The 17,500-nt window shown below is 39.1% G+C and overlaps 2 protein-coding genes across 3 annotated transcripts in view; both read right to left on the bottom strand.

The window, feature by feature from the left end:
• The window catches only part of ntng2b (netrin g2b), a 70,614-nt gene extending 54,093 nt beyond the window's left edge, over positions 1-16,521 (bottom strand). Inside the window, exons 1-2 of one of the 2 annotated variants that reach the window (XM_079586358.1) lie at positions 16,224-16,521; positions 13,719-14,402 (exon numbers count right to left, since the gene is read on the bottom strand). In XM_079586358.1, coding sequence (XP_079442484.1) covers positions 13,719-13,940 — 222 coding nt within the window. In that variant the 5' untranslated portion in view covers positions 13,941-14,402; positions 16,224-16,521. The remainder of the gene's footprint in view (positions 1-13,718; positions 14,403-16,223) is intronic. The other variant, XM_079586359.1, reaches the window with a different exon arrangement.
• The window catches only part of dnlz (DNL-type zinc finger), a 242,196-nt gene that overhangs the window by 114,906 nt on the left and 109,790 nt on the right, over positions 1-17,500 (bottom strand). The gene's annotated exons all lie outside the window — the stretch shown is intronic.

Below are 17,500 nucleotides of genomic sequence, written 5' to 3'. Positions count from 1 at the left end.
TGAGTGAGTGAGTGAGTGAGTGAGTGAGTGAGTGAGTGAGTGAGTGAGTGAGTGAGTGTGTGAGTGAGTGAGTGAGTGACTGACTGAGTGAGTGAGTGAGTAACTGAGTGAGTGAGTGAGTGAGTGACTGAGTGAGTGTGACTGAGTGAGTGACTGAGTGAGTGACTGAGTGAGTGAGTGTGTGAGTGACTGAGTGACTGAGTGAGTGAGTGAGTGAGTGAGTGAGTGAGTGACTGACTGACTGACTGAGTGAGTGAGTGGGTGAGTGATTGATTGACAAAAAGAGATAGAGATAGAGACAGGTAGAAAGTGTGTGTGATGCACAGAGAAGGAAGGGGTTGATATTGTGAGTGAGACAGATTGTAAACTCACAAACACTTGTCATTGTAAAACTACTGTGAAGAAGTCGTGGGCTTTTATTAAAAGAAAAGACTGCAGGGAGTGTTGATCTGTGAGCGCAAACTCCTGCTGCGCACACACACACACACACACACACACACACACACACAAGCACATCATTAAAAATCTGGGTCAATTCTATCAGCTTTCTTTATAAAATCACACAGTAGATGATGATCTAACAATAGCATATGCTAACACAGCTGCGTTCAGGTATCACGGCTTTGATTCTGTCTATTGAGCGTGTATTCAGTATCTGTGTGTGTTGTACACACCTCGACAGAGAAATGCACACTCACACACATGCCTCATAAGAGAAGCTTGAACAGCACAGTGCATCTTGGGAAATACATCATCTGATTTATGAAGTCAGGTACACAGAGAATAAAAAAGAAATTAAAGGGGAGATAAAACAAAGTGCGTGTGTGTAAGAGGAAGACAGAAAGAGTAAAGAGAGGCGGTAAAATGATAAAGCCTCTCAAACTCACAGTTTGTCTGTATAAACTAGAATTACAGATGAACTGATAATCAGTTTGATTGATGTTTTTTTTACTGTTATTCATACTTTTCAAAATTTTCAGCAGGATCCAGATAAAGTGACTCAATTAATGTATCGTTTGGATAATTATTCAACTTTTAACATAACCGCCATTCATTCTTAAGTAAGAAACGTATTCCTAATTATACAGCTTATTGATTTACAAAATGCTGTTGCACAAATAGTAATAACTTTGCACAATATTGCACAACTATGACATAAATATGAATTAAACATAATTTATAATCATAGTTATTAGCAAGGACAAACATTTATAAAAAGTGACAGTAAAGACATTCATAATGTTTCAAAATATTTATATTTCTAAATACTTTACACATACCACAACTGTTTCCAACATTAATAATAATAATACAAAATGTTCTTGATTACCAAATCTGCACATTAAAAATGTAAATGGTTATTTAAAATTATAATAATATTTTACAATATTACTGTTTTTACTGTATTTCAATGCAGCCTTGACGAGCAGAAGAAACTTATTTAAAAAATCTTACAACCCCAAACCCTTTTTTTTTGTTGCAATTTATGATAGTAAAATCATTTTTATATTATTATTATACCTACACATCTGATATCTCATTGACTACTAACATCCTTTTGCATATTTTTCAAACGTGTTATGGTCATTTTTGGAAGTCCAGTACTTATCCTCGAAAGCTCTTCCCGTTGGACAGGTAAAAGCCTGTGCGCTCGACGTCATAGAAATTGTGCAGCGTCCAATTAAATCAAACTTTTGTCAGCTTTTGCCTTTTTAATGCAACATGCATGAGCCTGGAATTCACCTGAACAGTTTATCAGCTTCTGCTTGACCGATTCCAGTATGTAATGCACAATGCTTGGCACTGGGTGCAGTTCTGCCAGATATATTGCATTATCCCATTAAGTTGCTATTAAGTGTCTATAACAAAACTCATTTGATGCCACAGACCTTGTGCACTTTGGAAAACTCAGTAGTTGTTCCTCTGGATTTGTACAGGTCAAATTGTACATCTTAATCCTTTCAGACACACATTGTACAGTCCACTAATTCTGTTCTGACGGATCGTCTGCCTCTTTGCTCCCTCCAGTAAAGGAGTTTAATGTTACCCTCCTCCCCGAGATCACATTACAGCTCCGTTCTTCCAGGCCTCGACTCTGCCACTCATTTCTGCTCGACGTAATTCTATTTCCTCAAGACGCACCCCTCTATCTCTCTTTTAATCCAGAGTTTCTTCTCTCTCCTGTAATATTATTGGAGAGAAACCATCATCTGACTTGACTTCAACATCTGCACACACACACACATGCATGCACGCTTTCAAGCACGTAAACACACTCTGACCCGACATGCTAAAGCTATAGTTGGATTAAGGGAGAGAATGTTACACAGAAACCTTCAACCCCCAAATCCACTGAAAGCCAACCCTCTGACACACTTAGTGTGCATTGTGCGACTGACAGCATGATGTGTGTATCTGAGTCAGCTTTTGTTTATATCGCAGGGACCAAATGTCCCCAAAATGATAGTAAAACCTGAACGCACCTACATTCTGCGGATCTGCCGACGGCTCCCGTGAGAATAACAGCTTAATTAACATGCTAAATAATATAACAACAGAGAATGTTTACTGTGAGGAGTTTAGAGCAGGGTATACAAATATCATAAGTACTATTTTTATGAAAACTATAGAAGTCAAAGATACATTCTGACTGTAAATGTGTGAGTGTGTGCATGTGTATTTCATCGACGTGTGTGTGTTTGGGTTCCCGCATGCTTTTGTGCATACATTGGCAATGCTTGTGTGTATATGTGCATGTATTTACATGCTTGTACTGTATGTGCTTGCATTGCAAATGTATATTTGCATCTGTGTGTGCGCGTATTTGCATGTTTGCAAATGTGCATGCGTGTGCTTTAATGCATGTGTGCATGTGAGTTTGTGCATGCATGAATTAGTGCATGTGTTTCTGCTGTCTGAGAAACACGGTTTTAATATTATAATCCAGGATCAGGTTTTCTCACTAATGAGTTTTGTCCATGTTTTAGCCATGACCATGGCCCAATAATGCATGTGGCAAAGATGCAAAACAGGCATGTATATATGCTTTCTAGACAATCCCATCCTCCTGCCCCATATAAAGACACACACACACACACACACACGGCCAACTGTTCCAGCAGGTGGCCCACATCACTAAGCTCCTAGAGCAATTATCCGCGTTGGAATCCCGTCGCTGCGACAACAATCAGCATGGAGCTAGATCCCTGTCACAGCGTCCATATAGCAGCCTGTTAAACCAACCAACTGGGACATTACATCACCGTTACACTGGAACTGTACCTGGCGCATCCACATCCCATGCAATCTGTTAGAGCACAACATCAGTATTGTGGAATCGGTTAATCTGTCTCACTCTTTGTCGTCTCTGTGGATTTATATACCTTTAGACCTTCTTATTGTGTGTGTGTGTGTGTGTGTGTGTGTGTGTGTGTGTGTGTGTGTGTGTGTGTGTGTGTGTGTGTGTGTGTGTGTGTGTGTGTGTGTGTGTGTGTGTGTGTGTGTGTGTGTGTGTGTGTGTGTGTGTGTGTGTGTGTGTGTGTGTGTGTGTGTGTGTGTGTGTGTGTGTGTGTGAGTTATAGCGGTCTTTAAGAAACTGAGAACACAATGTGAGCCCCGTTTGGTTTACGAGAACATCACTAAGAATACAACGCTCTGAGGAATAGTGTACTTCTGTTCTCCATGACTGTAGTCAACATAGGCAGCTTCCTCCGAAGGCAGCATCCTGATTCCTGACTGAGTTATAACGTCATGAGATCCCCAGATGGACTTTTTTTGTATATTCTGTGCCTTTCAGAGATAAAATGTGTTAAACGGAGCTCACTGCACTGCAGTCTTATTGGTGGCGATTACACAAAAGATTTAATAAACAAATATGCAAGGTGTGTGGGATGTGAACTTGCATGAGTAGCACATAACAGTATTTATTATTTTTTTTGCTTACTATTTAGAGCAACCTGCACGCTGAGAGCACAGTTATGATTTCTAAAAATGTTGTCTATTTGGGCAGCTCACTAGGATTTCTAACAGAGCTTAAAAGAGAAGTGTGTCATTTTTTGAACGTTGTAAGTTTCCTGCATGGCTGAATCTTCAGCATTATTAAAATGAAAAAATACCAGAGTTGAATGTGAGTATGCAGTTTGAATGCATTGTAATAACATAAACAATGTCTTTCTATTGATGCTTAAAGAACAAATGATTCGTTTGAGCTGATTCTTTTAATGAATCCTTTATGAAGACTCACAAACTTATAGAACTTACTGAATATATATATATTTATTTATTATTATTATTATTATTTATTGTAGATGTGGTGATGTAAGTTTGGAGTGAGCAGTATAGAAATATACAGTACATTTATCTGATTTAAATAAAGAGCATTACAAACAATAAAAATAATGAATAGCAAACAGATCTGCAAACAGCGGCGCTCACCTGGTGTTTCTGCACAGGTGTGTGTCATGATTAAGTGTAAATATAGCCAAAGAAAAAAACACTGCAATTTCATGACAAAATACACAAGATGGCAAAACCTAAAAAAAAGGCTGTTCTTTAATAAAAGTTCTGGAGCGTCGGGAAGGGCTTGCAAACACATTCGTCTTTTCGAAATGAAAAACTAGGAGGTCAAAGCTTTGGAAACTTTCTTTATAAGTTCTTCACATTAGTTTTGTGGGTATTAAGATAAACTGTACTAGTAATCTCATACAACCTAACATGTAATCAATCTTTTTTTATCCTTTCTTTTTTTTAATAGATATTATACAATTCAAGGATGATAAATATGTGACTGGAACATTTCTGCAGTTGCTGCATTTCAAATATTATTCAAAGAAAGCTTTACATTCGATGTAATGTGTGATTTGTGCTATGAATGAATTATTATAATAATTCTTTTTAATATACATTTAATTATTTTGTATCATGTTGCAGTTGAGGCAGTGTATTGCACTGCATTTCTTTTCTTTCTTTTTCTACCATGGTTAAGGGGTTTTAGATACTTTCCAATGTTGTATCTAACTTTACCATGGTAAAATCACTGTAGTGCTTCCTTCAGATGCGTATTGCATTAAACTGCATTAGTTCAGAACAAAGAATATGGAAAATATATGGCATTAGAAAACATTTCCATATTTTCTATATCAAGTACTCCAATAAAGCATGTAATAATGTCCACAAGCCTTTATTCTGGATCTCCAGAACTCTTAAAAGTGTTTTCTCTGCTTTATAGTTTAGTTTTTATAAAGATGCATTGGTCAAATTGAATGTGTGTGTGCTGACATCAGTGAGATCAGAGTGAGGCGACAGATTCGTCTTATTAAAGTAGTACGCCAGCTGTCTATTGTCTTTCTCTGTCCATCTCAAGCTGTTTCCACTCAGTTCTTTCCCTTTGTTTCTGTATACTCTCTTTCTACAGTATGTCGTATGAATACTGTGCACAGTAAGCACATTTTCTGTGAGCACAGAAAACCCAAATGACTACTTTTGCCCAAACGTGCAGTATACAATCTTATGAAAAAAAGGTTCATTGGGGTTCTATGTCGAGACCTAGGGGTTTTTGACTACATTTTTAAAGAACCCTTCATGTCAAAAAGATTCTATATAAAGACGTATTTTTAGTGATGAACTGTTTAATTCATGAAGTTTAATTAAAATTAAGCAAAAAAAAAATACATTTAAAATAAATCCACAAAATGATCCCCTGATGGAACCCCTAAAAGGTTCTGAAGTGCCTGAAAGAACCCTTTAAGGTTCTATATGGAACCTTCTCTTCTGAGAGTGACGTACGGTGTGTGTCCGAAATCACTGTCTATAGGTCCTACATTTTAAAGGGTTAGTTCACCCAAAAATGAAAATTCTGTCAGTAATGACTGATAGAAATATGTTATGTAATGGGTATTTTCAACATTAAATGTACAGAGAAATGCAGACTCAGGATGCTCAGGTCAAAGGCCATATATAGGCCACTTAACCAAAAAGTGCTTAACACAGTAGAACTAACAGTCATATCATATCATTACAAACCAATCACCAGAACAAATCACAGTGAAGAAGACCTGAGTGACATTGATTTTTACTCAACTGTATATATAATATAAATGTACATGTATCTTTCTATTCAGGAGACTCACTTGGTTGTATTGTATTGTAAGTATTCAGGGAATTACCTTGAGATACTGTTGTTATTATTTTAACATCCGGAAGTTGTTTAAATTGTCTTGTAAATTGTTCCAACCCCGTAAGACTTTCGTTCATCTTCGGAGCATCATCTTATCAAATCTGAGAGCGGTCTCACTCCTCCATATAGGCTTCTATGAGATCGAAAGTTAGTAAAAACGTCGTTAAAATAGTGACTACAGTGACTAAGTTTATCACGTGACGAGAATACTTTTTGTGCGCAAAAACAAAAATAACAGAACATTTTCTTCTGTGTGGACCTCTGAGTGAGTTCACGTAGTGCAACAGCGCAGCAGAACGAGGCTCACTATTGGCCAGCATCACACACATGACCAGCGTCGGCCAATAGTGAGCCTGCGTTCTGACGTACAACCCAGAAGCGCTGCGCTGTTACACCACGTGAACTCACTCAGAGGCCCAGATTTAATCAAAAATATCTTAATTTGTGTTCTGAAGATGAACAAAAGTCTTACGAGGTTGGAACTAACCCTTTAAATTGAACTTACTTCACGACCGTTTGAACGGCGTAGTATGAATGAAATTCCGACGTACTACATCCGCCATGTCGTTACTTCAGTTGCATTGCTCCACTGCCATTCACAACTCCTCTCCTGTGGCCTCATGGGATGGTAAAGTGTCCACTGAATACACACTTAAGAATCTCACTGGAATTGGCAGGTCATCCGGCTACTTTTCGGCTACTAAACACTATGGATTCGGACATACTACTCTGTTGGTACACTGTTTTCGCATACTATAAAGTAGGAAAGTATGCGATTTCGGACGCAGAGATAGTGTATCGCATAATGCAGTGTGTTCAACTTGACAGCGTGTTGTTTTTTGTGCATTATTGAATTGTAGAAAACATTAGGCATGCAACGTAGTGAGATCCAACTTTGTGAAATGGGATATTACCTACTGTGTTTCACTTGCTATTTTTAACAAGTAGGCAGTATACAGTATGTTTAGAAAGTAATAAGTTAGTATTCTATTCTGAACAGAAGCAGTGCCTCATTGTTTTCTATATTCTGTCAAATCTCTTCTTCCTGTTTCCTCCCCCTCTTTCTTCTTCACTTCCCGCTTCTCTCTCTCTCTCTCTGTCTCTCTCTCTCTCTTTCTCTCTCTCTCTCATTTCTATTTATAGCATTGGCTCATTTGTGCCTCTAAATCAGAGAGCTCTGTTGTGTAGCACGAGGGTTTTCTACTTTCATACACACACGACATATGTTCACGCATTAACACGTCTCATTGTTTCATGTGCCTCGAGGTTCTGCACTTTTAGAGGTGTATGTGCATGAACAACACATGTTTAGTTTGAGTGCGTTGCATGTGTGTGTGCGTGTGTGTGTGTGTGTGTGTTCCCTTTTTTCCGCTGAACTAAGCTGTGATTCCCCCATCATTAGGGATCTCTCTCTCCCTTTTTCTTTCCTGATAATATGAACAACTCAGAAACCACTTGAAAGAAAGCTATGCCACAGGGTCCAGATTTTAACTTTTATCACATGATCTGCCAATGGTCGGTGAATTGAAAGATTTTAGTGATAATAAATATGTATTTCTGGGCATGAAGCTGTATTTTGCATTATTTTATTACAAATACATTTTGTATCTTTGACAATGGACTCATTTATCTGTTTTCCATGCATTATTGTGACTAATAGTGCGATCATTATCACAATTGCAGCATCATATACTGTACAAAACAAGCCAGATGTCACATAAACATGAAGAGACATTATGATTTAGGCTTCGTGAGAGAAATATTTCTCACCACATGATGTTCTAAAGAGAAAAAAAAAATATTTATATATAAATTTCCACTGGTAGAAGTGTTTTTGAGTCATGACAGATGTTTTCTTTAGTAGACAGTTTGATTTCCATGTATTAAATTGCAGTTAAATTCATCAACCTACTGAGGAGTAACCCTGAAGAGGACAGTTTCACATACTGTATCCAGCTCAGTGCGTGTTCATTTTGGACCCTGAGCAGAAGAATGCACACACACACACACACACACACACACACTACCTCACACAGACTAGAAAAGGAGCAGCTGTTGTGAGATGCGAGATATTATTACAATCAGCATTTTGCAGCTCATTTGCGTAATCTGACATATTTCTGATTGAAACAGTGTGTTGTGCAAAGATAAAACATGTAGGACAGAACTTTTATTCATTGGGATGTTTAGTTTCTCTATATGACAGATGGTTATAAATGACTAGTACTTAGTGACATCAAACAAAAAGGAAAGTCATTTTAAAGAAATCATATCTTATAGGGTATTTAAAACATGTACAATATTGGCCAAAAGTGATGTCCGGATGGGATATTTGTTTTTAATGACCCTGCAAAAATGAGGAAAATGTATACACTCCCTCTTTTTCTCTCTAATAATAGTGTTTTTATAGTCTTACTTCCTCCTTGTGTGTGTGTGTGTGTGTGTGTGTGTGTGTGTGTGTGTGTGTGTGTGTGTGTGTGTGTGTGTGTGTGTGTGTGTGTGTGTGTGTGTGTGTGTGTGTGTGTGTGTGTGTGTGTGTGAGTTTGGTTCATGGTTGATGAGTTTATCTAGCTGAAGTTTAGAAAATTGTGAAATTTCACAAGAAATTTTAGCATTTAAGTTTTAATAGATGCTCTTTTTGGACTGCACATGAAGTTGTGAGCGCTGAAACTTACTATATGTTTTCATAACACAAACTGTATTTCAAAAGATTTGTAAAGTTGAATGCAGTCATTTTAACCAGGCTGTCGGTTAACTGTGCTCGGTTCCCACCCCGCTTGTCTCTGTCGTCTGCGTTAGTCATTTTCTTGGAGGGAGAGATGCTAGGGAGGATCCCGTCTGTTTTAAAGTGCTGACTGTGCCAGCCTGCCCGACCTCGTCATGTCTAGAATGTAAAAGGAAAATGTTCGGGCGCGCTGTGGATGTCTGCTTGCGGGACCATTAAGGGCCTCATCAATATTAAAGAGCTCGGGACGACCTGAGGAACATTCCAGAGGCCAGTCCATTAACGGACGACTCCAGCACAACAATTCGAGACTCAGAGGTTGTGTGTGTGTGTGTGTGTGTGTGTGTGTGTGTGTGTGTGTGTGTGTGTGTTAGCTTTTCCCTTTAAGTAAGAATCCAAATTTCCAGAGTAACTTTGCATGCCACAATATTCAAACAAATCCATCTAGGGTTTAAAGGGATAGTTCACCCCAAAAATTATAATGTAAATATGATTTACATTCCATAAAACACAAAAGGAGATGTTTTGCTAAATTATTTTTTATTTCCATGCAATGAGAGTAAATATGGACCAATGCTGTCAAGCACCTTAAAAGTAGTCATAAAAACAATTTGAGGACCATATTCCACCTTGTGTAGTTTGGAACAACATGAGGATTAGTAAATTATGACAGAATTATGATTTTGTCCAATTGGTTTTCAGATATTTTATTATGTTTTAAGTTTGTTTTTTATTTTTTGTTGTACAGCTCTTTTAATAAACTAAGCTAAAGTGTGTGTGTGTGTGTGTGTGTTAGCTTTTCCCCTTCAGGTTTAAGTAGGAAAGTAACTTTCCATGCCGCACTATTCAAACAAATCCATCTAGTGTTTAAAGGGATAGTTTACCCAAAAATGATCATTCTGTCATGATTTACACACCATAAAACACAAAAGGAGATTTTTTTTACAGTCACACTGTACTTTTCTATGCACTGACAGTAAATTGGAATCAAATGCTATCATAAAAGTATAAGAAAAGTAGTCATACATACAATTTGAGCACCATATTCCAACTCATGTGAGTTTGGAACAACATGAGGGTCAGTAAATTATGACAGAATTATGATTTTTGGGTGAACGATTTCCCTTTAAATTGTGATTGTGTAAATGTGTGAGTGTGCGTTTGCTTTTCCAGTCTGGGTTTAAGTAAGAAACCACATTTTCAGAGTAAATTTGCATGCCACAATATTCAAACAAATCCTTCTAGGGAGCATTAAAGTGATAATAACATGGTTTACATACAATAAAACATAAAAGGAGTTGTTTTGCAAAATGTCCAAACTGTTCTTTTCCATGCAATTAAAGACAGATTCTGCCAAGCTTAAAAAATGACCAAAAAAGAAAGCACCATAAAAGTAGCCGTACATTCAATTTAAAAGTCACTACACTACAGTGTGTGTGTGTGTGTGTGAGAGAGAGAGAGAGTATGAGAATATGGGGCTCCTTTAACCTAACATTAAACACATCATTAACTGTTAAGTGTGTGAGAGCTGTGTCCATTTCCGGCTCTCATAGGAGACCAATAACTCTGCAGAGTCCCGTCAGCTTCATTGTAAAAAGTCTCAATTCCTTCCTAATCATCTGAAGTGAACAAAATGTGTGTGTGTGTGTGTGTGTGTGTGTGTGTGTGTGTGTGTGTGTGTGTGTGTGTGTGTGTGTGTGTGTGTGTGTGTGTGCGACATTGCAGTGTCTGGATAATTTGATCAGTGTTGTATTACCCATTTTCCCTTGACACTAGTATTTATTTATGCTCTTGTTCTCCCTGTGCCAGACAGGAACAAACAACCTTGAAACCACCCAGAACAACTGCATAGCAACACCTTGGCAACCACCCACAATATAGAGTAATATATATTTCAATCTCTTTAACAAACAGAACTCATTGACTGATGGAATATATTTTGATTCTGAATCTTTTCAGCATAATCTCAATTTAGGTGCACCAGGTGACCTCCTTGCCCTTGAGAATAGCCTGCTGACCTGTGACCTTCTGTTAGGGAGGCCAAATTCAACATCCTCCCGGTCCTCTGTTCCTGTGAGCCTGACTCTGCCAACTAACCCCCGTGTGTAAGCAACACCTCGGCCTTCTGCTCTCCACGCATGCTGACCTCAGCTGCATTTTTTCTGCTGCGGTCGGTGACCGGCATGGCAGATCCTGATCAAATTAACGCTGCTTCAAAACCTCCGCCCACATGATGGGCACAGGTTGGCACCGTTCTGCGAGCCCTGCTTAGTTTGACCACGGTGGTAAAAAAAAATGGACCGGCGAACAAACCGGAAACATCTGCCTGAGGTCCGTCCTATCCCAGGTACTGAGGCTGCACTTACATTACATGGTTCAAGTGACCCAATTTACCCTTCGCATGAGTTTGATTGACAGGTGATCTGACCAATCATAATCCGCCATCCGCCATTTTTGTCTGACAAAGCAGTCAGGAGAGTTAGTAGATTAACATTGGAGGATTTGAACTTGAGAAGCGGAGTGTACTGACGTCTTTCCGCGGATAAAACAACATTCCTCCTGATGTTCATTCATGTTTATTTGATGCTATAAATGAACTAGAAGGAAGAGATGATCGGTTCACGAGCAGCTTTAACTGATGCTCTACAGCGATCTGTCACGACACATTAAAGAGCCACAAAACGGTATTTATTGTTTACATTTCTTAAAAAAAATGACCAAATTTGAAAGTTGAGACTTTGTTTCATATCAAAAAATAACCCAGAAGTAACCTGGTCTGTCCTGTCTGTCAGTCTCCTCTTAACTCCGCGATGTATTTTTCACTGCGTTAGAATATAGTGTGTCGTGAGAGTGGCATGGTTTGTCGGACCTAGCAACAGGGGCGGGTCTTTGCGAACGGTCAATTCCGATTTTTTCCTCCCATGTGGCACAGATCAGATATGACCCATGAACTTATAAGAAGGAAAAAAAACACACGGATTCCGATATTCTCAGATCGGTTTCAGGCCTCACTCATATGTGGGGAAAAATCTGATATGAATCGGATATGTGTATTTGCGTCTGCCATGTAAGCAGACAGACCGGATATTCACCTGTCGATGCGACTCGTACGTCATTGAATAAACTCAAACCGCGATCACATGACTCTTTACATTACAGTGCCCATGCTGCAACTAAGGCTCTACTATCCTTTATTTTTCCCGATGTTTTGCTGACTTGGTGCGGAAAGCAAAAGCTTGTTTTATAATTTCATCTGCGTCCATTGCAAATCGCATCGTTTTTATTTCCTTTTCGGCCTAAGCTTTTCCGGGTCAGTGCGCCAGCCTTGGGTTGTTTTGCCAAGTTTATTGTGTAAATGCAGATATCAAATATGGGTCACTTTTAATAGAAGATGTAATCTGGTCAGATATAGTCAACAAATCGGGAACTGGCCATCAAGACTGGAGGTGTAAGTGCGGCCTAATTGACACTTTGATTAGTGTACTACTTCTTTATGTAGTTAGTCAACACCACACTCTGTTTGGGCAATAATCATTATATTTCAAGTTTTATTTTAAAACAAAGCTTTGACACCAAGCAGAATCCAACACTGTAAAACATAATTTTTCTGAATTTTTAAATAATAAATGCTATCAATAATAATCATATAATAATAATAAATGTTACTTGCAGTTTCTTTGTCATTAATAGTGAAATTTACTAGCAATTTCTGAGTGATTTTTTTTTTCATTTTGTGCAAACTCGATGCATTAGCAGTTAACCAAAGTGCAACTGGTAAGCAGTAATCTTAATGTGTTGAGCGCCCACTTCCTAGCTTATAGGAAAGTCCGTTACGGCTACTGGGAAAACGTTACGTCACTTAATTAATTGTCTTTGTCAGGCTAATGAGCGGAAGAGGCATGCAGGAAGAAACGCATCACTGTCAAGCCTGCTGACCACGTGACACGTAAACTTTGAACTTCTGGTCGTGAGAAGCAGGAATTAGCATGCTGTATATTTATATCACACCCTACTTCCCTATTTCACACACTATCTGTCCTAAATAGTATGCAGGAGTAGAATTAGTATGTCCCCTGATCATGGCATGTTGACAAAAGCAGGCCAGAGTTGCCCGGGTGGTCTACTATTTCTGGTTGTTTTTGAATGTCAATATGATATGTTTCTGGGGTAATATTGATATAATGTATGGGCTGTTACTTTTACTGTGACTGATTTCTCAGAACACCTCCACTACCATTCACAAGCCTGGTCAGTAAGATTTTGTGAAAGAAGTCTCTTCTGCTCACCAAGGCTGCATTTATTTGATCAAAAATACAGTAAAAACAGTAAATTTGTGAAATATTATTACAATTTAAAAGAACTGTTTTCTATGTGAATATATTTTCAAATGTAAATTATTCCTGTGATCAAAGCTGAATTTTCCGTAACATTACTCCAGTCTTCAGTGTCACATGATGCTTCAGAAATCATTCTGATATGCCGATTTGGAAAACATTTCTGATTATTATCAATGTTGAAAACAGTTGTGCTGCTTCATATTTTTCTGGAAACCGTGATACAGGATTCGGTGATGAAAAGAACAGCATTTATTTGAAATAGAATATTTTGTAACATTCTAAATGTATTTGTCACTTTTGCTCAATTCAATGCATCCTTGCGGAATAATTTTTTTAACTTATTAAAAAAAAAATTATATATATTTTTAGATGGTACAGTATATCTGTCATGTGTGGTGTCCCACTTACTGGATTTTTAAGCATAGTTAACCCAGTCCACTTTTACTACCAACATACAGTAAATACAGTTCAGAGGACTCACCAGCGTGCAGAATCTCTCCGGCGGGTTCCCACAGGTGATGCCCGGCGGCTCCACGCGGATGCGCATGTACTCCTTCATGAACTGGGTTTTGGGTTGGCACGCGTAATGCTCCCACACGGCGCCTTCGTCCGTGCTCACGAGAGACTTGCACAGGTCGTACTGGCCTCGGGCTCTCGCCAGCACGTGCACCAGCAGGTAGAGGAGTCCCGCGCGCGCACGCATGGCAGGCACGTGACCGAGAGGGGGTTTCCGAAGGGAAAGGGACCACCGTGGGTTCAGAGGTGGGACGCGTTAACATGGAACAGCAGCACCGGCGGTCAGGTTAAAACATCCCATAACTTCGCCACAGTCATGCTTTCATTTACTCCAAGAGGAAAAAGTCAGATATATAGAAGAAAAAAAAATGTGCACGTGTTTTGTTGTTATGAGGTTGAGGGAAATTCTTGTAAAGCAAGTTTATTGTTGTGTGTATAAGTCTTACTTCTGTGTGTTTGGACACTGTCCTGACGTGTGATGCTTCTACTCGGACTTACATCCATAGCAGCTCCTGGACTGCGTCACCACAGAGCATATTTATGTGCTGAAGGTGTGTGTCCCACACATGAAGTGTGTATCCCCCTTTCCAATGTCAGAAGTATCCGCCTGAGCTCATTCTTCAGACTTCAGCGGCTGCTGTCCATGGTCCTGAAACAAACACCACACCATTTAGTGTTCAAGTTCACTGCTGTTTTGTTCACTCGCACACAAGCACTTGATGTCAGCCTGTTTTTTTTTTTTCTAGCAATGCTTTCCGCTGATGGTCTAATTTGCCAAACCCCCCCTAAACAGACGTTGCATGTCATCCTGTGAACCGCCACCAGTCTGGACAGATGGCTGATCTCGCATACAACACGAGTCTAGAGTGAGGAACATGCGTGGTACACACACACACACACACACACACGCACGCACACACACACTCTCACACACACACACACACACACACACAGGCAGAAATGATATAAGACAGGAGTACTTCAAGGAAGAGCAGAGAAGGGGATGTGCATTATGTATCACGCAGATACTACCATATATTGCGTACTGATATTATATGTTAAATAGTTTCCTGAACGAACTACGTTTCATTTTCGCTGGGAAAAGGGAGGAGTTAGGACTGGTCTCACATGATACGCACATAGTGATGGCATCAATTTCAGAGGTTGCAAATGCAGCGAATGTACAAGTATTTGATCTGGTAACGTAACCATTGAATAAACTGGTTTTATTCAAGTCCAAAATATTTCAACCTGAATTAACCAGACTACATTAAGAAATGTTTAAGTCAGATCAGGTAGCCTAGAACACATAATGTTTTAACCGACAATTTAGGTGATTTTACTATTTAATCAACTTGTTTAATTTTATATATATATATATATTATATTCAACTCTGTAATGCATTTTGCAAATAAAAATAATTCCCTGCACAAAGCATTTTTTTAGGTTTTATTTTAAATGTTGTATTTATTTACATTTAATGTTGATTAGTAAAGGTTTTTAGATTTATTTAGTGTTATATGTTCCTGCGGGTAACACTGAGCTCTGGCTTTGAGAGGCCAATTCTGGTGAACTGCAAGTCATTTGTACATTTACTAGTTCAATTACTGTAGGTTGGTTAATGTACATTATGGTAACACTTCATTTTACAATATCCTTGTTACATACTTACCATAGTAATAACAGTAATGCATAATTACATGCAACTAACCCTCAACCAAACCCTAATCCTACCCTAACCATATGTTAATTAATATTACTGAGTAGGCTACTCAAATATGTAATTACACTATAACGATAAAGTCTTACCGTAATGATTGCAATATCAGCCACAACTACAGTACCAGTTTTTACCTCCAAATTGAACATAAGTGCATACTAGCCTACATAACGGCAAAATCTCATTCCTGTTGTTTTTAATTCTTCATTCACCACCAGTCTGATCATTGCAGAGATTAATTTAGTATAGAAAAGTAATTAAAACTGTTAGATATTATATTTTCGCTTTGCCTCACGTAAAAACGTACAAGTTCCACTCGCTGACAGAACAGCTACTCCTCCTCCGTACACTGTACTGTAAAACATCTCAAACAAGCATCGATATTCCTCGTACACACCCTGGAGGTAATCCAACATCCGTAATGTGACACAAAACGTGACTAAAGTTGATAACTGTTGTAGTTTAGCATCACATAACAGTTTTAAATCGTCTTCCCTCTGCAGAGCGGACGGGGTGTGTCGCGCGCGCGCGCGTCCCGCGTGTAAAGATGAGGAACTGCGAGATGGAGCTCCAATAAAACACATTCCGCGGTGCAACTCGGTAAGAGAGCGGCTTTTACGTTTAAACTCGAGCAGAAACAACTTTTTGGGGTGTCAAACATTAATCAAAAGTGAGACGCGTTGACAGGCTCGCTTCTGAAACGGGAGCTGCGTGCATCCGGGTTGCTGAAGTAGTTGAGATGGACTCACCGAGCGCCCGAAACGGCATCGCCTCCCGCAGCGAGGATGCGGTTCTTCCGTGTTTTTTTTTTTATTATTCCTCCCAGCCGGAGAGTTTTTTTAATGCACACTCTGTCGGTTCGTCACGGGAGGACGGTGCCCTACTTCTGCAGGAGATGCTGAATTACTGGAGGAGGGTGTGTATGTGCGCGCGCGTGTGTGCGAAGTATCCAAAAGTGAGAATATGGACTTGTAGTGCGCGTGCTGTCTACTTTACTGGATCAGATTTGCCCTGTGTGTTCAAGGGCAGAAAGCTTCATGGCAAATCTCCCTCCTCTCTCTCTCCCTCTCCCTCCCTCTCTCTCTAATCCATTTAACCATCACTCTCAATCACTATCTGCGGGTTTGAGTTAGGCTGGCCCGGCTGTTCTGCTGTCTTCTGAGGGGCTGAAACTAAACCGCCCCGCGCTTGAGACACCAGGGAATCCGCATTTTTTATGCAGACCTCCCTGCTTGGGAAAGCCTCTGACGGTTCACATTTGTCCTCTTCTTTTTTAATGGATACTCTTAGTTTCCTTGGAGTTTCATTTAAAAATGCTGATAGAGCAACTCAGTGCAATATTTGCTGTTTAGTGTTCAGGACTGGTATAGGTTTACAGCAACTAAAAAAAAAATCACCCTTTACAAGTAAGCTAAGGTTCTTTATTGGCCTCAATGGTTCCATGAAGAACCTTTAACATCCATGTAACCTTTACCTAAAGTAGTTATTTTAAAAGGGAATTATTATGCCCCTTTTCACAAGATGTAATATTAGTCTCAGTTGTCCCCAGAATGTGTCTGTGTCTTAAAAAAAAAGCACACTTTTCAAATCAATGTTTGTGGGTTTGAAATGATAAAACACTATATAGCCTACAATGTTAAAAAAATATAAAAATAAAGAAAAAGTATACTGACATTTTGGGGTTTTGTTTGTTAGTGGAATATGTTGATAGTTCATGTGATAAACTATAGTTCATAAGACACCTGCGTGAACTGACTTCACTAAAAGTCATCAAAACACCAGTTGACTGAAAGACATAGAGCGGAAATGATGAAGAAATTGAAGGATCCTACAGCATTTGAGACCCATGCACGTACAGAAACTTGGATTTTTGTTATTTATGCACTGAATGTGCCCCATGCAGTGCGGCTTAAGGGTCCAGACTTTTTGGGGTCAGTGTGTGTTCTGATATGCAAATACAGTATTTCTGAGTTCCCGTTAAGGCCAACAGGTCGGCTGATTTACGTCAGCTCTCTGGTTTACCCCC

This window comes from Phoxinus phoxinus, assembly GCF_949152265.1.
Source record: "Phoxinus phoxinus genome assembly, chromosome: 17".
NCBI lineage: Eukaryota > Metazoa > Chordata > Actinopteri > Cypriniformes > Leuciscidae > Phoxinus > Phoxinus phoxinus.
Note: the sequence above shows the minus strand (reverse complement) of the source record. Positions and strands in the feature narration are given on the sequence as shown.